Source organism: Boleophthalmus pectinirostris, unplaced genomic scaffold (assembly GCF_026225935.1).
Source record: "Boleophthalmus pectinirostris isolate CB_2022bp ecotype Guang Dong unplaced genomic scaffold, ASM2622593v1 HiC_scaffold_23, whole genome shotgun sequence".
Taxonomy (NCBI): domain Eukaryota; kingdom Metazoa; phylum Chordata; class Actinopteri; order Gobiiformes; family Gobiidae; genus Boleophthalmus; species Boleophthalmus pectinirostris.
The window spans coordinates 1347931-1369330 of NW_026571207.1; the positions used below are offsets into that span (position 1 = coordinate 1347931).

The 21400-nt window shown below is 40.7% G+C and overlaps 1 protein-coding gene across 2 annotated transcripts in view; it reads right to left on the minus strand.

Annotated features, from left to right (window-relative positions):
- The window catches only part of LOC110172537 (centrosome and spindle pole-associated protein 1), a 45236-nt gene that overhangs the window by 12254 nt on the left and 11582 nt on the right, over positions 1-21400 (minus strand). For both annotated transcript variants that reach the window (XR_008632949.1, XM_055159212.1), the window contains exons 7-17: positions 17233-17318; positions 17055-17151; positions 15945-16002; positions 12363-12607; positions 9421-9554; positions 9208-9346; positions 8828-8939; positions 7413-7560; positions 5391-5546; positions 2495-2607; positions 1970-2119 (exon numbers count right to left, since the gene is read on the minus strand). Coding sequence is in view for 1 of the 2 variants with exons in the window: in XM_055159212.1 (XP_055015187.1) it covers positions 1970-2119; positions 2495-2607; positions 5391-5546; positions 7413-7560; positions 8828-8939; positions 9208-9346; positions 9421-9554; positions 12363-12607; positions 15945-16002; positions 17055-17151; positions 17233-17318 (1438 nt within the window). In the remaining variant the exon portion in view is untranslated. The remainder of the gene's footprint in view (positions 1-1969; positions 2120-2494; positions 2608-5390; positions 5547-7412; positions 7561-8827; positions 8940-9207; positions 9347-9420; positions 9555-12362; positions 12608-15944; positions 16003-17054; positions 17152-17232; positions 17319-21400) is intronic.

Sequence of the window (21400 nt, forward strand, 5' to 3'; positions counted from 1 at the left end):
AGCGCAGTGACACGTGTAAACAGCGCACGCGTGTAAACAAACAGCGCAGTGACGCGTGTAAACAAACAGCGGCGTGACGCGTGTAAACAAACAGCGCAGTGACACATGTAAACAAACAGCGCCGTGACACGTGTAAACAAACAGCGCTGTGACGTATGTAAACAAACAGCACAGTGACGCGTGTAAACAAACAGCACCGTGACACGTGTAAACAAACAGCGCCGTGACACGTGTAAACAAACAGCGCAGTGACACGTGTAAACAAACAGCGCCGTGACACGTGTAAACAAACAGCGCCGTGACACGTGTAAACAAACAGCGCCCGTGACACGTGTAAACAAACAGCGCACGTGTAAACAAAACAGCGCAGTGACGTGCAAGTAAACAAACAGCGCAGTGACACGTGTAAACAAACAGCGCAGTGACGCAAGTAAACAAACAGCGCAGTGACACGTGTAAACAAACAGCGCAGTGACACGTGTAAACAAACAGCGCAGTGACACGTGTAAACAAACAGCGCCGTGACACGTGTAAACAAACAGCGCCGTGACACGTGTAAACAAACAGCGCAGTGACACGTGTAAACAAACAGCGCAGTGACGCAAGTAAACAAACAGCGCAGTGACACGTGTAAACAAACAGCGCAGTGACACATGTAAACAAACAGCACAGTGACATGTAAACAAACAGCGCAGTGACACATGTAAACACATGTAAACAAACAGCGCAGTGACACAAGTAAACAAACAGCGCAGTGACACGTGTAAACAAACAGCGCAGTGACACAAGTAAACAAACAGCGCAGTGACACATGTAAACAAACAGCGCAGTGACACATGTAAACAAACAGCGCAGTGACACATGTAAACAAACAGCGCAGTGACGCAAGTAAACAAACAGCGCCGTGACACGTGTAAACAAACAGCGCCGTGACACGTGTAAACAAACAGCGCAGTGACACATGTAAACAAACAGCGCAGTGACGCAAGTAAACAAACAGCGCCGTGACACGTGTAAACAAACAGCGCCGTGACGCATGTAAACAAACAGCGCAGTGACACATGTAAACAAACAGCGCAGTGACACGTGTAAACAAACAGCGCAGTGACGCATGTAAACAAACAGCGCAGTGACGCATGTAAACAAACAGCGCAGTGACGCATGTAAACAAACAGCGCCGTGACACGTGTAAACAAACAGCGCCGTGACGCATGTAAACAAACAGCGCCGTGACGCATGTAAACAAACAGCACCGTGACACATGTAAACATACAGCGCAGTGACACATGTAAACAAACAGCGCAGTGACACATGTAAACAAACAGCGCCGTGACACATGTAAACAAACAGCGCAGTGACACATGTAAACAAACAGCACCGTGACACATGTAAACAAACAGCGCAGTGACACATGTAAACATACAGCGCAGTGACACATGTAAACAAACAGCGCGGTGATACATGTAAACAAACAGCGCGGTGCGATGACGTCACTGGGCCCGGTTCGGTTGTGCAGGTGCGCCTAAATATTTCCACACTGCCGACACTTTAAAGAAGGCGTCAGATCACTGCGTCACCGCACGATGTTTGACTGTGTCAGAGTCACACGGCACTGTTCAACCTGACTTTTAACTCACTCCACCGAAAGCCGACTGTGGCTTTTTTTTTTTTTTTTTGAGTATTCGGCTGAATATATTCGGTTGCTGAATATTCGGTGCACCCCTCGGGTTTTGGCCCTTGTTTACATTATGGTTGCTAGTTAAGATATGGAGTAACCTCTGTGTTTCATATTCTGCCTGTGTCCAATCAGAAAGTCAAATGATCAACTTCATTGTTTTTTAGATTTCTTCTTTTTTTTTTTTTTTATTTGGTAACGTTAACCATTATTTTATTGAAATGAGTAGTCTACCCTGACATATGCACTTTAATTTAAATGATAGTGAAATAAAACCATCTGGCAGTGTTGTACCTCTTGTTCTTTGCGTCTCTTCCTCTCCTGCTCCTCTTCAAACTCCTTCTGTATTCTCTCTCTCTGTTCAGCCAGCCTCTTCTCCTCCTTCTCCTCCTCCAAGCGCATTCGCTCCCTCTCCTCCGCCTTCTTACGCATCTTCTCATCGATCTGGAAAACGCATTATAACGTTCACAGTCACATAATTATACACGACAGCTTTTGCGTTGTGTAACTTTTCTGGTGGAATGTCCGTCAAATGCTTTTCTCCATGGAGATGTTACTAAACCAGGTCTAGAACCGGACTATTCTAGGTCTAAACTAAGGCTAAATCAGGTCTAAAATATGACTACACCATTTATATACAACTTTTTTTTTTTTCATTTTACATATCAAAATAGCAAATATCAACAGGTTATACAATAGTTTTTGGACCCTTTGGACCAATTTTGCTAGAACAGATTTTTCCTTAGACTTTTCATATTCTTGGACCCAGATACAATGAGCTGATAAAGGGAACTGTAAAGTGTATTTTTAAAAGTGCACCTGTAGTTTGAGATAAGCCTTGTACTTGTCCTGCTCCTGAAGCTGCTGCTGTGAAGGAGGAGCTGAAAACACAGAACCTCGAGCGAACTGAGGAGTCTGGACATGAGTGAAACCTGAGAAAGAAGAGAAGAGAAAAGTAGGTTAGACTGAAAATATATGAGACAATCAAGCATCAAGAGGGTGAAAGGCATTTTGGGGTGAAGTGTAATCATCTAAAATACAATATTATTACCTTATTTTTTGGACTATAAGGCGCACTTAAAATCCTTTAATTTACTCAAATATCGTCAGTGCACTTTATGTATTAATTCTGGTTGTGCTTACTGACCTCGAACCGATTTTATGTGGTAAACGGCGCTCAAAAATCTGTCAAAATGTTTGGTAAGCTACGAAGCTTGGTGGACTGTCGGAGCTTTACAGCGACCGTAGTCAGGAGCCTCGAGGAGTAATACACATTCACCGAGACAGGGAGGCAATGCTGGGCGAGCTACGCCACGATCTGCCGATGGATCGTGGACGCCTGGTCTAAGGGATCGGTCTCAAGTGTCGTCCGAGCTTTCACGAAGGCCTGAATCATCACTGAACAGCGAAGTAACAGCAACGAGATGACGAGACGGGACGGATCCGGGCTCGATGTCGAAATTGCCCAACTGTTAAACTCAAGACACGGAAGATGAAGAATTTGATGGATTTGTGGAAGAGGAATGAACTGAAAAAGTGAGTGTATTGTTTTGTATTTTATGTGTTACAACTGAACAATGTTGAGACTAGGGCTGGGCGATGTGGATCAAAAAATATATCTCGATATACGATATATATCTCGATATATGTTCAAGAAAAAATAACCCCCTAAAACTGAAAACTGCAAAAACAAATCTGCCAAATTCCACAAGGTCTTTTTTTTTTAATTGAAGTGTAAGAGGTCGACAGTTCATACAGGAACATTTAAGATTACAAAAACACTAATTACATAAATAATAATTTAACTGTAAAATAAAACAAATAATACATATTTCCTTCTTTTCATTCATAAATAAACCAACTCAACACAAGCTCATCTTTGCATTAACTCTGTTCTCCAGACCAGAACCAGAACCATGAGCTCATTTAGCAGAAGAAGCTCAGGATGTTCCTTATTTCAACAGATCCATGTTCCAGCGTCAGGATCTGAGGTTTAATCCCACAATCCACTGCAGATCAAACCCAACGTTTAAAACACTGTTGTACAAGTGACACTGCAGCAGATTATTAATTAAAATCTTCTGCATAAATAAACTTTACATGACTAAACTTTACAATATATAAAACATAACGACTCTAGAGCCACATCAGCCCGTTTGAGATAATAATGTGTTTAATGCAGTTTTGCGCACGTGTGTTTACATTTTACAGAAACGAAACTTAAGCACATGGCTCATTTGCATAAACAGCACTTCTCATGCAGCTCAGCTCGTTCAGCTTCTTTTGGGCTAAAGGACGCGACTCGGTGGAACATGAGGATGAGCTGCTGGTGGTTTTGTCTGTAAATGGTGGAAAAGGTTCGTGGTGCTTGAAGCTTTTCACTGGCACCAACTTTGGGCGTTCAGGACGACAGTGACGAGTGAAGGAGACACGAGCAACAACATCAGGGAGGAGGAGGCGACGAGGGAGAAGATAAACAAGTGAAGCGGCAAAATCAGAATTGAATATAAGCATTATATCGATATGTACGATATGTCAGAATTCATATCGAGTTTATCGATATATTTAAAATATCAAGATATCGCTCACCTCTAATTGAGACATTACGATAGAGTGTAAAGTGTAGGGCTGGGTATCATTAAGAAGTTGCCGATACGATACATATCTCGATACATAGGCCACGATACGATACATACCTTGATACACAGGCCACGATACGATACATAACTCGATACACAGGCCACGATACGATACATACCTCGATACACAGGCCACGATACGATACATAACTCGATACATAGGCCGCGATACGATACATATCTCGATACATAGGCCGCGATACGATACATATCTCGATACATAGGCCGCGATACGATACATAACTCGATACATAGGCCGCGATACGATACATAACTTGATACATAGGCCGCAATACGATACATATCTCGATACATAGGCCGCGATACGATACATAACTCGATACATAGGCCGCGATACGATACATATCTCGATACATAGGCCGCGATACGATACATACCTCGATACATAGGCCGCGATAAGATACATACCTCGATACAGTGATCTTTCGATTCAATATGATATATTTCAAATCGATTCGATACAGTTCAGTAAAAATAAAGGCTAAATCCTGTCTGTGATACTAAAAGTCTTCAAAAAGTTCATATGAAACACAAACATTTTAATCGTCAAAACAGTGAAAATGTCAAATGTGTCGCATAAAAAAGTTTCCTTCCCCTAAACAAGCAACAAAACTGTAGCTCTGTAACAAAATAATTTAGTAAAATATACCAAAAATACTCTTGGTGCGATATCGATACAACAGCCCACGATATCGATACTGTATCATCACATTAAGCGATACGATAGATCGATATTTCAATATTTTTGCACACCGCTAGTAAAGTGCATTTAACAATCACACTTTACTGATAGTATAAAAAAAAAGCCTAAAAGAGCCACAACAGATCAAAAACCAAATGTAACATTGCTGTAACTACAACTAGTATCCACGGTTTCAGAATGAGGAAAAGTAGCACAGTGACCATAAAAATGAACAATTAAAAAGAGCAGCATTAAGTTTTCCATCTTTTGAACGGTGAAAAGTGCTCAAAATGATTCAGTGAGTGGCTGTTAATGTATGTTAGATGATGGTGGTGACGGATGAGGATAATTAAAGTAAAAACCGTAGTCGTACCGTTGATTCTGTCACTAGTGTCTGGTTCACTGCACACAGAGACTGTACCATTGACCCTCTCGTTTGGGTCGGACTCGGGCCTCATCAGAGCGGCTCTCCTCTGCTCCGGGCGACTGTACGCCTCCTCGTTCTGCCTGTGCATCCGCTTCAGGTCAGCTGGAGAGAGACAACATGGAAACAAAAACATCAGAACAAGAACAGAGGCAGAGGAGCATAAAGAAAAAGCCAATATGGTGGAAGTCAGTACTAAACCAAGACTAAACCAGGTCTAAAGGTTCTTTCACACCGACAGCAGTTGATGCACCAAATGTTCCCTTTGAACCAGAAGCTCTTCGTTCGGTTTGTTTTTGCTGGTGTGAAAGCTCCAGTCACACTCAGATCCGCACTAAATCAAGTGGACCGAGACCACCTCTTTCTTGAGGTCTCGGTCCACTTGACTCTGCACCAAACACCAAACTCTGGTGCGGGTCCCTCAGGTGAGAACCCCAACTCAGGTCCAAACCAAAGACTGTAGGTCCAAACGAACTATTTGAACGCTTCATGGGAGGAAATTAGGGCTGGTATCATTAAGAAGTTGTCGATACGATACATATCTCGATACAGTGCAGTTTCGGTTCGATACGATTTATTTCAAATTGATTCGATGTCACAAAAAAAAAAATCCTTCCTCTAAACAAGCAACAAAACTGTAGACTAAACTAAATAATTTAGTAAAATATACCAAAAAATACTCTTGGTGATATATCGATACAGCACCCCATGATATTGATACTGTAGCATCGCATTAAATGATACAATATATCGATATTTCAATATTTTTGCACACCCCCAGAGGAAATACAAATTATGTCATTTCCTGTTTGTGTTGAGTGAAGAAGACATGGGGCAAACCTCAAACGGAGGCAAAACGTGGGCCTCTGAAGAAATTCAAGCCCTCGTGGACATCTGGTCGCATGAACACATTAAAGAACAACTGTCATCAAGGCACAAGAACATCGAAATATCATCATCGAAATATTTGCTATCGAGCCCCCAGCCCCGATGGAGTGGGGACTCCCAATTGATGTCAAAGCGACCCTCAGACAGGCAAGGTGAGTTCAAAGTGTCGCCGATCAATGTGTCTGCAGTTCACATTAGTTCTCGCGACAGTGTTATTGATCGAAGCACGAGCCGAGTGATCCACCGCTAAAAGTTGTTTGTTTGTCTCGGTTTGGGTTGAGACCAAACTCTCCGACAGGGTTGGTTTGAAGCGTCGGGAGATGACGGAGGCCCGTGGGTACTCCACATGGGGGGGATCTCGGACCAGGCTACCCCCAGACCGCGCTGGACTTTGTTAAGGTTCCGAGTGTCAGGATGCGCCCAGAGGATGCACAGTCAGTAGTATAACTGCATTACGTTTACGATTCCCTGTGCTGTCGTCAGTGTTGGGGAGTAACAGATTACATGTACCGGAGTTATGTAATCAGAGTACAAATTATGAGTAACTGTATTCAGTTACAGTTACTGTTTCAATGAGTGGTAATTGGATTACAGTTACTTTGTTGAAATAAATGGATTACATGGCGGTATTTTCCTGTTTTCACATTTTGGGCTAAACCAGGACTAAACCAGGACTAAACCAAGATTAAACCAGGACTAAACCAGGACTAAACCAGGACTAAACCAGGACTAAACCAAGATTAAACCAGGACTAAACCAGGACTAAACCAGGACCAATTTGAAGAGAACAAATGAGAATTTTCAGGATGTGGTTGGTACATGCATGTAGTTTAAAAAAAACATGACAATATCAAGTAATCAGTATTCAGATTACATCACTCACGTTAAGTAATTTAATGGATTACGTTACAAACTACATTTTGGGATATGTAATCTGTAATCTGTAGGGGAATACATTTTAAAAGTCACCTTCCCAACACTGGCTGTCCTTCAGTGGGGCCCCTCATTCAATTCACACTGTGTGTGTATAGTACAGGAGTGTAGCATCAGTGTGTTAGTATATTTGTAGTATAGTTATATTACCTATAAGATTCCCTGTGCTGTCCCTGAGCGGGGCCCCTCCTCCTCCTCGGCCCCAGGGCTCGTGTCTCCTCAGATCTTCCTCCAGCTGAGCCTCGTGCCTCTCTCTCTCCTCTCGCTCCACACGTCTCTGTTCCTGCCGCTCCTGGATCTGAAACAACACAATAACACAACAAAACAACATTAAACATATTTACAACAAAACCTGCAACTGCACATGAACATAAAATATGGTACTTACAAAACAGTTTTAATATTATTTCTATTTTCGATTAATGTCAGTTACTGCGCACGTTTTTATTTTTTTTGGCCTGTCCCCACGTGTCAGTGACTCATTGAAAATCACTGTGGTGCAAAACATGTAATTATTTATGAAAACAGTAATAATAAACAAAAGGACAGATCTCTCCTCTGCTCCAGACATAAAAAAATAAAACAGAGTGTCTATTTGCACCCTGGTGTTAATAGTTCAATGGACAAGATTCTTCTATTTACACCCGTCTCAAGAAAAAAGGGAACGGTGACGTGTCCGCTGACGTCGTTTCCTGTGAAAAGTGCGGGAAGTTGGATTTGAGAATCCAGAGAAATAAAATTCTAAACGAAGGTCAGGTAAGGTAAAAGGTAAGTCAATGCTGCTACAAAATATATTCGCAATGCCTGTCTGACCATTATTATTTGGGTAATTAAGTTGAAACTTCACACAGCATCATGGGCAGTTTATTTAGATTGTGCGATGTAGAGTTAGTGGTTATGTCAGTTGATCTGTTTATTCAGCAGTTTAAGTTCAGCCTCGAGTAAGAGAATGGAAACATTAAAAGTGGTTTAAATGTAAAAGCATTTGGCCCTCATAAGCACCAGCAAACAAACATTTAAGATGTCCATTTTATGATACGATATTTTGATATTTCAGTATTTCAATATTTTTGCACACCCCTATTCACTATGTGCAGTTATTTATAAGAAATGCTTTAGAATTCTCACTGAAATATTTTTACAGCTGTATTTCTTTTTATAGAATGATAAACATTTGTCTTGTTTTCCAAAGCACTACAAAAAAACTACATTTTAAAGTTCACAAAAACACGTAACAAGGGAAAGTCACAAACGGGCAGAGACGGGGTTTGGCTGGAGAAAAGTAAAACCACATTAACTATTGGAGAACAGGGATAAAACCAGCACATTCCTACAGGGATGAAGGACTTTTCTAAACTGTTTCTACATTTGGGAAACATCTGTGAAATACCTGGTCCAAAACTGTGCTCAGATCTTCATTTGAAACGTCCTGCCAAAATATTACAAACCAAACTGTGGGACATTCAAGTCAAAGGTTTAACATCTCCATAAAGACAGAAGCAGGTTGCAGAAAGGTTCCGCAGAGCCTCTTTAAATCCCCCGTGTGTACGTGGGCGTGTTTGTACCTGCTGTTTGAGCGCGTCTCTGTAGTTCAGGATTCTCTCTCGGGCTGACCTGGGTTTGTCTGACGGAAACGGAGCCACGCGAGAGTCCGCGGTGGTCACTTCAGGAGGAGGACTGAGGAAAAGTAGCACAAGAAACATGAAAAACAACGAGAAACGAGAAAAAAAGATAATAAGAAACATGCAGGAAATGTGTTAAAAAGAGTGAATATTCTGCTGAAAAAAAACTTCACATACTTTTTAACGTTTGTAGTCATGTTATTTGTTATTTTGACAATGTAGAAGGAATTGTTGTAATTGTAATCTACATAATACCAGACATTTAATGAAACTATTCAATGATAAAGTCAAAATATGCCTGCTTTTATATCTTGTGCACTCACTGTGGTGGAGGGTCTGGGAAGCTGCTCTCGCTGTGCTGGCTGTGAGGACTGTGGTTTCCATAGTGAGTGGAGACGGCGCCCCCAGGAGGCACGTTCCAGTAAGGCACGTGAACCCCACCGGGGACGGACAGGTGGTTATCTGGGAGATAACAAAGCAACAGAGGTTTAATGTGAAGTCGTGTGCGGAGTGTACGCGGTGTCAGGTGCACTCACAGAACGGGGTCTGTGGTTCCGGAGGGTTCCTGCTGTAGTAGTGATGATGATGAAGAGAAGGAGGAGCTTCATAAGGAGGACTTCTGTAGACGTCTCCCAGAGTGGACGAAGGGTGAGGAGGATACAGAGAAATCCTACGATGAGGGAGGATCTGGTTAGAACTAGGGACAGGCATTCGAAGAAATTTCCTTAATCGATCGTCGGAAGAATTAACGATCGATTATCGATTAATCATTAACGTTTTTATATTAAAATGATTATCATTATTATTACTATCTGCACTACTAATCTGCATAAATAAATTCAACTTTACGACATATAAACCGTAACGACTCTAGAGCCACATCAGCTGTTTGACATTATAATGTGTTTAATTCAGTTTTGTTCAAATCTCACAGAAACAAAACTTAAAACCACATCACTAATTTACATAAACTAAGTGAAGATAAAACTCCAGCTCTTGTGTCGCTGATGTGGTTCAACTTGTGTCGGATTAAAAGACATGACTCAGGTGAATACAGGTTAGTGTGACCAGATTTGTGTTTGTCAAAACCAGGACAGCGTACGGGGGGAGGGGGGCGGGGCCTCGACATCCACATTGAGCGACTCTCACCTGGAAAAACCTTTTCCCACTGGACACAGAAACATATGTGCTGCTTTATACACTGTGCACATGGACTCACACTTGTCCCAACGCAACGGAAAGTGTGGAATTTCTTGTACAAATCATCGTTAAATCCACATTTGTGCTTCGGTTCGTTACAGACTGACCCACTGTTTGTGTCTCGCTCCTTCTGATGCAGAGACACATGTACACACCTGTTTGGTCACGACACACACAGCAACATACAGTCAGTTTGTCGATTAAAATTAACATAATCGATGAAATTCTTGATTAATCGATTAATCATGCCCATCCCTAGTTAGAACCTTTGATTACTACTACTACTTTACTACTTTATTCCAACCTCTCACTTTTACTTTTGACTGTAGGGTCATTCTGCGCCATTTCATTAAGTTTCCAGAAAATTTCACGCATCGTGTTTTTAAATTTTTTTTTTTAAATTACCAGCTGGTCCCTTACTATCATGTACCAACCCTGTGAAATTTTAGTCATTTTCAATCAAGACGTTTTAAGTTACAGCTCATTTAGTGAGGGGAGTATGTGTCCATTTACGGGCCCAAAATGCAAGTCATTTTTTCTCGGCCGTTTTCACAGGTCGATATCTCCGTAAGTATCACACATACAGAGCTGACATTTTGTAGGCTTGTGCTTCTCTAACTCTGTGTTCAAATAACATCTATCGAAAGTTTGGTATCTCAACTCATTGTCATTTTATATGAACTTAAAAATGACAAAAAACTTGTTCATTTCCATGGCCTACCATTTTTAGCCCCTGTTTAAACCTACTCATAAGTGTAGGAGACCCTTAATTTTTTTGAGAATCAAGATATGGACTAGGACTGTTAAAAAAAAAATCACCAAATGTTGAAAATTTGAAATAGGTTATGTGTGAGGGTCCTGTTAGCCTTAAAAATACGGTAACTACTCTGTTTAGACCAGGGGTGTTTACACTTTTTCATCATGTGAGCTACTTACAAAATGACCAAGTCAAAATGATCGACCTAATACAAAGTCAAACAAACTGCACTGAAACACTCTGTGCCCCTTTTTTGGACCCTCCCCCACAGTTTGAGAACCTCTTCTTTAAGAGAACTTCCTCTGGCACTTTACACAAAACTGTGAAAAAAGTGAAGGAAGATTTTTAAACCTGTTTTTTAAAGTTCCAAACTGGAGTTTCATTCTTTTCTGGTTTTGCAGTGATATTTACCAGCCTCTGCACGTTTACCAAACCAAACGCACATCGTGACAAACACAGATGCATTTGTCACTTTTGTTAGACAAACTTCAGCCAAATGTGGCAGTAGGTCTGTTCTGTAGATCCGCTCTATGCTGTAGACCTGCTTTGTGCCAACACTGGAACACAAATTTAGACTGGTTTTTGCTTCACGTTTGGTCTTGCTCTTCTAATCAGCCGCACTGTGGGAGGGGCTTGTGTTGGCTGTACGCAGGAAGGAGCGAGAGCGTGAAAAGGCGAGGGGCGGCGTGCTGACGTGAGGCAGGTGGACAGGTAGGATGTTTAGGAAGTTGAACCTGCCCTGTGACGCACGCTGGTACACGAGGGCACACGCTGTCGCAGACGAGCCGTGCATAGGGAGCGTGTGTGTTTGTGATGCGCCGTAGAGTCTCCGCGGGTTTCAAATGAGCGCACAGGCTGCACTGAGACGCCCCACACGCTCCTGCACCCGCTACAAGTTTATTACCAACAGCAGCGGCCGGAATGAAATATGATCACACTTGTTGAGTGTCAGACCTCGATTGAGAGACAAGACCGAGTCCAAACGCGATCGAGTCCGAGACGAGACACGGCGATCTACCCACACGACCTTGGCAATCGACTCGACTGGTAGATCACGATCGACGTATTGAGCACCCCTGGTTTAGAGCGTCTTTTTGTTAATCGTTGTAAATATCCTCCTTGTGTTAGTTCAACCTTTACATTCCTTTTAAATAAATTATAACTTTAGTTTTACCACTTTTACATATTGGTTCTTTTGTTACTTCCCCTGTCCCTAGCAGCGCTGGGTCGAACCAAGCGCCAAGGTGGAAGATGAGCGTACTGCGTGTTCTATGTTAATGGAGAAAAAAAAACAAGGAAACCTATCAGACACAGGGAGAACATGCAATGACAGAGAGGCACAGTTTGCTTTGAGACAAGAGAGCTAACCACTCTGCCACTGCGCCTTGTCCCGTCAAAGGTTTTCTTTTTTCGTTGTTACAGTTAAAAGATCCATATTGCGCCGTTTTCCTCGTCACAAACAGACCTGGAGTTGTGTTTTGTCTCACACGTAAACACATGTTTAACCCCGCAGATTTTTACCTGGGGGTGTCCATCGTTCTGGGGTACACCGGTCCGTTCGGCTGGTTCACCGAGTACAGCCCCAGAGCCGAGCCGTAATCCAGGATAGGGCTCTGGAAGGCCACAGGGGGGAGCTCTGGAGCTGGAGTCTCCTTATCCGCCACGGTCTTCATATTCACGGGAACAAGAGGAAAGTCTGTCTCCACGGCCGCTTCTCTCCTCTCCTCTCTCCGTCGCTGGAGACCAAACTGCCTGATCCGGTCCGGCTGGGAAACAAGAGGCAAACAATAAGAAATACACTATAGAAATGTAGAAATATATAAGTTAATTTCAGAAGTAAATTTTCACAAACAAAGATGACAAAGCACAAGTTCTTAATGCCCAATTTCAGCTAAAAGCAAAAGAAGAACTGTCAAATGTTTCTTGCTATTGGTCTTTAAGTAACTTTTCTGGTAGAGGCCGCGCCAGTTACTCGTCTCCAGTGTCGGGAAGGTGACTTTTAAAATCATATTCCCCTACAGATTACAGATTACACACACCAAAATGTAGTTTGTAACGGAATCCATTAAGTTACTTAAAGTGAGTAATGTAATCTGATTACTTTGGATTACTTGATTTGCTGTAGAGAAACAAAGACGAGGAAATCTTCACATAAGAAGTTTTGTCTGATAAAAGAAAATAAAAAGTCCAGACTTTACTGAACCAAATTAAAAATATTATTGATCGAAGATGAGGAGACACGGTCCACTCCAACTGGTTTAGTCCTGTTATATTCTGTTTTAGACCTGGTTTAGTCTTGGTTTAGTCCTGGTTTAGACCTGGTTTAGACTTGGTTTAGACTTGGTTTAGACCTGGTTTAAACCTGGTTTAGACTTGGTTTAGACCTGGTTTAGACTTGGTTTAGACCTGGTTTAGACCTGGTTTAGACCTGGTTTAGACCTGGTTTAGACTTGGTTTAGTCTTGGTTTAGTCCTGGTTTAGACCTGGTTTAGACTTGGTTTAGACTTGGTTTAGACCTGGTTTAAACCTGGTTTAGACTTGGTTTAGACCTGGTTTAGACTTGGTTTAGACCTGGTTTAGACCTGGTTTAAACCTGGTTTAGACTTGGTTTAGACCTGGTTTAGACTTGGTTTAGACCTGGTTTAGACCTGGTTTAGACCTGGTTTAAACCTGGTTTAGACTTGGTTTAGACCTAGTTTAGTCCTGGTTTAGTCCTAATTTAGTCCTGGTTTAGACCTGGTTTAGACTTGGTATAGACCTGGTTTAGTCCTAATTTAGACCTGGTTTTAGACCTGGTTTAGTCCTGGTTTAGTCCTAATTTAGTCCTGGTTTAAACCTGGTTTAGACTTGGTTTAGACCTAGTTTAGTCCTGGTTTAGTCCTAATTTAGTCCTGGTTTAGACCTGGTTTAGACTTGGTATAGACCTGGTTTAGTCCTAATTTAGACCTGGTTTTAGACCTGGTTTATTCCTGGTTTAGTCCTAATTTAGTCCTGGTTTAAACCTGGTTTAGACTTGGTTTAGACCTGGTTTAGTCCTGGTTTAGTCCTGGTTTAGACTTGGTATAGACCTGGTTTAGACTTGGTATAGACCTGGTTTAGTCCTAATTTAGACCTGGTTTAGTCCTGGTTTAGGAATTACCTAAAAAAAAAAAAAAGGGCCCAAAATGTGAAAACAGTAAAATCCCTCTGTTTAATCCATTTACTTCAACAAAGTAACTGTAATCCAATTACCACTCACTGAAACAGTAACTGTAACTGAATACAGTTACTCATCATTTGTACTCTGATTACTCCGGTACATGTAATCTGTTACTCCCCGACACTGCTCGTCTCCATGGTTATTGCTCTGCCTGGAATGTCACCTCTCCACAGAGCTGACCTGTAACCTGGTCTGGTTGGGTCTCAGTGAGGACAGAAAGCACCTTTAAGTTTTTACACAGAACTTTACTCAAAAGGTTTAAAGATACTGACTAAAGACTTTTAAATAGAGTAAATACGAATAAAGTGTATTACAGATAAGTAAATACTAGGGGTGGGACTTGATTTAAAAAAATATCAAATTAATTACAGGCCCCAAAAGCAACATTTATTTTATGTAAATTAATTTTAGTGGATGACTTCATCAAATAATAGACGCTTTTAAACTCAAGCTCTTTTAATATCTGGGAAAATAAATTGCATTTCATTACTAAAATCATAGACAAAGGTAAAGTCCCTGTCCAAAACTGAAGAAACTAAAGTTAAAGTGTCATTTTACTTTCAGTTGTTTCCTTCTGAACGTCGTGTTTCTGCGTTCGCTGTTACGTGTTTTGTATTTAAATCGTGGGGATCACAAGGTGGTTCTGTTTGAGAGAAGAACTCAGTCTAAATCTGCAGGGTTTGTTTGTTAAACATGTGTGAATGAAACAAAACACAAGTCCAGGTCTGTCTGTGACGAGGAAACTACATTAGAACATCAGAAATTAGTGTAAAATGGGCCCTTTAACCACAGACATATTTGTATCTCTGGAAACCTCAGACTCTGAACTCTTCATTTCTGGATGTTTAAATGTGATTCAACTCATTTACAGGTTTATAACAGCTCACTGAAAATGAGAGTTTACCTGGTCAGGTGAAAAATAAAATAAAAAAAACTACATTCAGTATCTGATATCTGCATGTTCTGAGAACTATATTCATAACAAAATTTAAAATATACTTTGTCCAAGTATTTAAACACATTTCATATCATCACATACAGTAAAGCCAAGTGTTCACCTGTTTTTACCTGTTGTTCACCTGTGTGCACCTAATTCATTTTTTCCATTTAACTTATTCAACTCATTTATCTTATTATAATATAATAATAAAACTCTTCCCCGTCAGTGTGTGTTCAGTATTTGTCATCTTGGTCACTTTCTCGTGTGCAGAGCTCCACATAAGAGTTTGTTTCTGTAGTGATTCTGTCAAACATCGCATCTTGGAAAAAAAGACTGAAATATTTTAAAGGACTCGCCTGAGAAACATCCAGATTTCAGGGCAGTTTTGGTTCATAATCGAGTATAAAGCCCCTGGATAGTTTGTTTGGACATCGCAGGACTCCACACAGACACATCAGCGACATTCTCACCTTCGTAAGTTTCACTCTCTGAAAGTCCGTCACTGTCACTGTTTTCCACTTTATAATCAACTTCATCATCACTTTAAAATCTATAAAAGTCTCTTTCTCTAAACTTATCCATAAAATACGTCCACTCCTCATTATTTCTAAAACTGTGCGCCGCAGCACCGCGATCTTTCCATTGCTCTTGTTTCGTGTTGTGTTTTTTTCCGGAAGCTACAATCGTCACTACTTCGATTAACGGCGAAAACATATCCTTGAATCCTATTGGTCAGTCTAGTGTGGGTTGTCGTGGCTCCACCTATCACAGCCTCTGTTTACATGTGAAAAACCAAAACCGTTTCTAATGATCGTCAAATCACGTCTTTAGTGAAACAGCAGGAGTCAAAACACGTCATTAAGGAAACAAGGAGGTCGTCAAATGTCGTCTTCATGGGGGAAAGAGTTAAGATTGTCAACTAAGATTTTGTTTTGTCATTTTTCAGTTTCAATTTTTTATTTACCAGTTTCTCTGGATCATTTGCTCCGGTGGCAGCAACTTTCAGCTCCAGTTCTCTCTCTCTGTAAAAAATAAAAATACAAAAGACGAAAAGTTAAATTTGTTTTCTATAGTTGATTTTTTTTCTGGTCACTTAATTTTTATTGAAAATTTTGCTCAATACGAGGACACACACCATCAAATAAACTTTACTTACTTTTTTTTACCCTTATCTCGTTTCTTCAATTAACGTTAACCAATCCTCTAGCAAAGGTCAGTCTTTTCTTTTTTTTTATTTTTTTTTTTTAAGTTCAGTGTTTTTATTCTTCGCACAAACACAAAACATTAAACGATGATTTGAAATAAAAGACTTTGTTCACATTCGGAAGGTTCCAAAAATGTTAAAGTTTAAACCAGTTAAATTCAAAGAGACTCTCTGTCCCACCTGATGATGTCATCAGGTGGAGCTCCTCTGGGGTTTTAAAGTCCCACGTCACCTTCACCTGACACATTCTGATCCTTTTACGTAAAAGACGACGGAAATAAAGTCTGAGGCTGAAAAGACGAAGAATTGACTCTGAAACAAGTTTAGACCAACATGTTTTTTTTACTGTCTGGAATAAAATCTTAACGTTTACAGGAGAGTTTTTATTCTGAATTAAATCTTTCTCTTGTTGTTTTGTGTTAAACTGGTGAAATGTTTTTGATTTAATGTGTGTGAGCGTCTGGGGGGGAGGTTCGGTTTGTCGTTCCTCCACAATCCGAGTGTCGTTTCGTTCATTTGTTTTTCAAAATAAAACCAAAAATAAGAAAATGAAAAATCCCCTATTTTCTTCATTATTTGTCTCCAAAACCAAAATGAAAAAAAAAAAAAAAAAGAACATTCCGATTCAAAAACAGAACGATTCATTTCTTTCAGTTTTCAATTTTGTTTCCCGTTTACGTGACTTAAACTGAGATGCCGGACCGAACCAGGACCAAGACCAAGACCGGGACCAAGACCAGTTTAGTTCTGGCTTAGTCCTGGTTCGGTCGTTATCCGTTTTTTCCATTTTTTCTTTTTTTTTTAGCAAAGGTGGGTCTTTTCTATAGCTGATTTTATTGTTGATTCCAAAAAAAAGAGATATTGACGGACCTTTTCTTGTTCCTGAGTTGCTCGGCGATCTGCTCCTGAAGCTCTTTCCTGTAGCGTTCCTTCTTCTTCTGTAAAATCTCCTCCGTGTTCGCGGCTCCTGCGACGTCAATAAAAATCAAAGTATTGTCTGACTAAATTCTGGACTTTCTAATTTCGTGGAATATATCCGGACACGTACCGATCATGAGGCCGGTCGCAAACTCCTCGTCTCCGCTCCGCGTCGCTGCTTGAGATCGTCGTCCAAACCGGATGTCTCTCTTCTCCCTGAACACAACACGGACAAGTTGTAATTGGTTGCATTTTTAAAAAGTACTCTATGTAACTTATTCTTATTTCTTATTGTATTTATTTGTAAAGGGACAGTACATATTAAAGGTTGTATGGAGGATTTTGTTTTGTTTCAAATTGTCAGTGATAGATTATAGATGCAGTAGCCTTGTAATTATGATGACCACAAAAAAAAAGAGAATAAAAATTCATCAACTCTGGACGTGGTGGGGCTAAACATTTGCCAATAGATAACGACACTGACTCGTTATCTGTGAGCTGACAGGCTGTCAATCAAACTCCCTACGTTTCTAGTGTAACTGACTTGCCTGCGCTGCCGTTACGTGGTTTACGTACGACTGTCACACAGTCCACAGACGCAAGACGCACAGACGCTGTTTACTCCACCAACGCAACAGTTCTTAGCGGCTTTTTTGACCTATATCTTCCTCGCAGTTCACACAAAGTTTGTTGCGATGGCGACAAGAATCCAGGAGCAGTTCACCCCAAAAGAAAGTCAGTTTTTGAGGTCGCTGAAAGAAGAAGACAAGAGGAAAAGCAGCGAAGCCAAACTAAGGTGATGGAGATTCATTCCAGCGATGGCGCAACTGAAGCAGACGAAGGGTCTGAAGACTGACGCACTGGTCCACAAATTACTCCTGGACAGGAAACTTCTGCTTATTATGAAAACGTACTTTATTTCCAAGAGCTACACAAACGTTTTTCAGGACACAAATGCGATATCCTATGTCTGAAAACATAATTTTCAAGGCAAAGAAAAGAGTCCGCTTGGTGCTGCGTGTTGTAGCTAGTTCATTCACACTGAATCTCCACGCAACCTTTACTGCTCCTCTCCCCGCTCCCCGTTTTGCTCTTCTCCCTGCTCATCACTTCGCGCACAGAATCTCCGCGCACCGCTCCCCTCTCCTCTCTCCTCTCCCTGCTCCGCTCTTCCCGCTGCTCCTCACTTCTTTTCCGCACACGAAATGTCTGCACACCCGCTCCCCCCGCTCCTCACTTCTCCACCTTGCCTAACCAACACTGTAGTTAGTTGTTTACAAGTCATGTGCCGCGATGAGGACTTGTTTTCTAGACACAAACCTGTTTCTGGCGTAAGGAAGAGGAAGGAGGAGGCGTTTCTACGTAGGAGCTGTGGGGGGGTTTCACACATGCGCAACATTTGAAAAAGGACAAACAGTCGCTGGATTTCTCGTTCCTTGGAAAATCCTCTATACAACCTTTAATGAACATTAAAAATGTAAATATGCAAAGATTATAGCCAAAGTGGCTCATTTCCATCTTCAGTCCCTCGGCAGGTTGATGTAAAATCATCTATAGGACGAAGAAAAGTACAGCAACAATCACACAAAAGGACACAACACCAGCACACTCACTGTACACACAATTAGTTTCAAACAGTTCATTTGAAGTTCAAAGTCAGAAGTTTAAGAATTAAGTCAAGAGTTAAACCAACAACCCGTCAAAATAAAAGAAAATATAAATTGGTTAAACATGGAGACATATTTGACCATTGAATAACCACTGTTTTAAATCTGTAGAAAATGCTGCCAGTGTTGAAAGTTCTCATATATGAGCAGCTCTGTGTTCATGTTTGAGCAGCTCGATAAGCAAAAGAGATTTGTCCAATGATACTTTTCCTAAACGGCCCAGAGCGTCGCCTCTGGAGCTGCTCTTGTTGTGCGATTTGAATTTTCTTTTCACAAACTCCTTTAGAGGAGGTGGAGCAAGATAATTAAAAACTTTGTAAACCAGAATAAAATCTGCATATTTGATTGTGTTGTCCCAATTTAGTAATTTGTATTTGTCAAGTTTTCTGCGATAGTGATAATTTGTGGGCTTTTTGTCTAATACTTTAAGTGATTTTTTATATATAGTTTCAGCTAATTTAAGAATAGTTTTGTTTGTCAGAGTCCAAGTAGTAATGCAATAATTTAGGTGTGGCAAAATCATTTAATTTAAATACATAAATGCTGAGTTGGTCGTTAGATTATTTCTCGTATGATGAAAATTTGATAAATGACATTTGATTTTATTCACTGTTCTTTTGATGTGTTGTTTGAAGGACAGTTGTGGGTCCAGTGTGACTCCCAGATACTTCACTTCATGGACCATTTTCAGTTTTGTTCCAAGCACAAATACATGTGGGTCTGTATCCATGCCAGGTTTTTTTGAGAAAAACATACTAACAGACTTTGATATATTAAGATGTAGTTGTGAATGTTGTAGCCAGTTTGCAACCTCTGACATAACATTTGACAGGTCGTGTGCAGCTTGCCGTTTCTTCTCCGATTGTCTCTATGGACACGCGACTGCTGTTCCTGAAATGTCCGCCTCTGATCTTATCCATTTTGCTTAAACGTCACGCGTTCTAAAGCTCAAAAATACCGGCGATGCGCTGCTGCAGGTTTTTCTGTTAAAAACTTTGGCTTTGAGTATCTAGGGGTGAGACTGAAAATAGAACTGATTTCCTTTACACGCAAACAGCATAAAGGTAAAACTGTTCCAAATGCTCTGTAAAAGCGCTATGAGAATTAAATATTATGAGACGTTTTGGGCCAGTAAATCATCTTATTACATCAGTTTATACCACAATGAGATATTGGCTAAATCGATATCTTAAAACACAGGTGTCAAACATAAGGCCCGGGGGCCAGATCCGGCCCTCCAAGACCTTTAATCTGGCCCTCGGCTGATTTTCTACTAAAATATTTGAATGATATTTTCTATTAAAATCTTGTTAATTTTCTGTGGTGTTTATCACAGCAGCGTCTCCAGCGTCTCTGTACGTGGCCCCTCCCACCAGAGCAGCACAAATGAAGACTTGTCTCTTTCCAAACGCTCTTAAAGGACGATCGTTTTGACTGTTGACCGTGACACCCTCATCAGAAAAATGTCCAACATGAGAAAAGTGGAGCCGAGTGCAGGATTTTAAAAGAAAAAATTGACTTATTCCTGTTTACATACAAGTTAATGTTAAAACATTGTGTTGAAATTGTATTTTTCTTAAAGTTTCAGGTTGTTCATAATATTATAATATTTTGTAAAAGAAAGAGTTCATCAATTAAAAAAGATTTCTGTAATAGATTTGTGTTTCTCTGCACAAATATTTGAACTTATTGCTATTTTTGGGGGTTTATATGACATGAGTTTTCTGATCCGGCCCGTTTGGGATCAAAGTAGTTTGGATACGGCCCCCGGACCAAAATAAGTTTGACACCCCTGTATTAAAATATATATATATCCAATCCACCAAAATGCACTGCAAATTTTTGAGCTGGAAGATTTTAAAACTTATATCAGGTTACACATCTTGTTTTCAGATTTGTTATCTTCTTACCAGTTCAGAGATGCTTAATTCGAGTTATAGTAGTTTATTTATATAGTTTATTTCAAGAGTGTAGGTCTGCGTAGGGACGGTGGAGACGTGTCACAACCAATATTTGGGGAAGACAAAATAGTCCCTACCCGTATTTGCCACTTTATTTTAATAAACGAAAATATAAATTTATTCTGATATTTTTCCAAACTCAGTAGCATTAACTGAACACGTTTTAGTTCACATTTTGTTTCTTAGACGTTCTGAGATGTATTCAGTGATATGACGACAGGGTTACTCCTGCTGCTGTTTCATTGGCTCCAACAGAGTGATGTCATTAGTGGAGCCAGGAGCCTAAACTGGGGAAGCAGCACCAAACTCTGAAAAAACTTTTCAAAAGGAACTTACTTGGCTTCATCTTCAATTAAACTTGTCTTATAATGAGTCGCCGCGGAAAAAGATCGACTATCACCACAATGGCCTGTAACGATAATCAATAAATCGTACGATAACGTTTAATGCGCTCGATAGAATTTATCGTGGCTGGATAAATTATTTGCATGCTTGTTTGTTTTCCTCGCTCTCTCTCGCTCTTTCTCGCTCTCAAGGAGACTGAATGTTAGACGCTTCTATCTCTCTCTGATCACATGCGTCAAATGCAGCGAGCGCAAACGACGAGAAGAAATTACTCAAACCCCCAACAGCCGATATAAACCCAAACCCGAGCGACAGAACCAGCCTA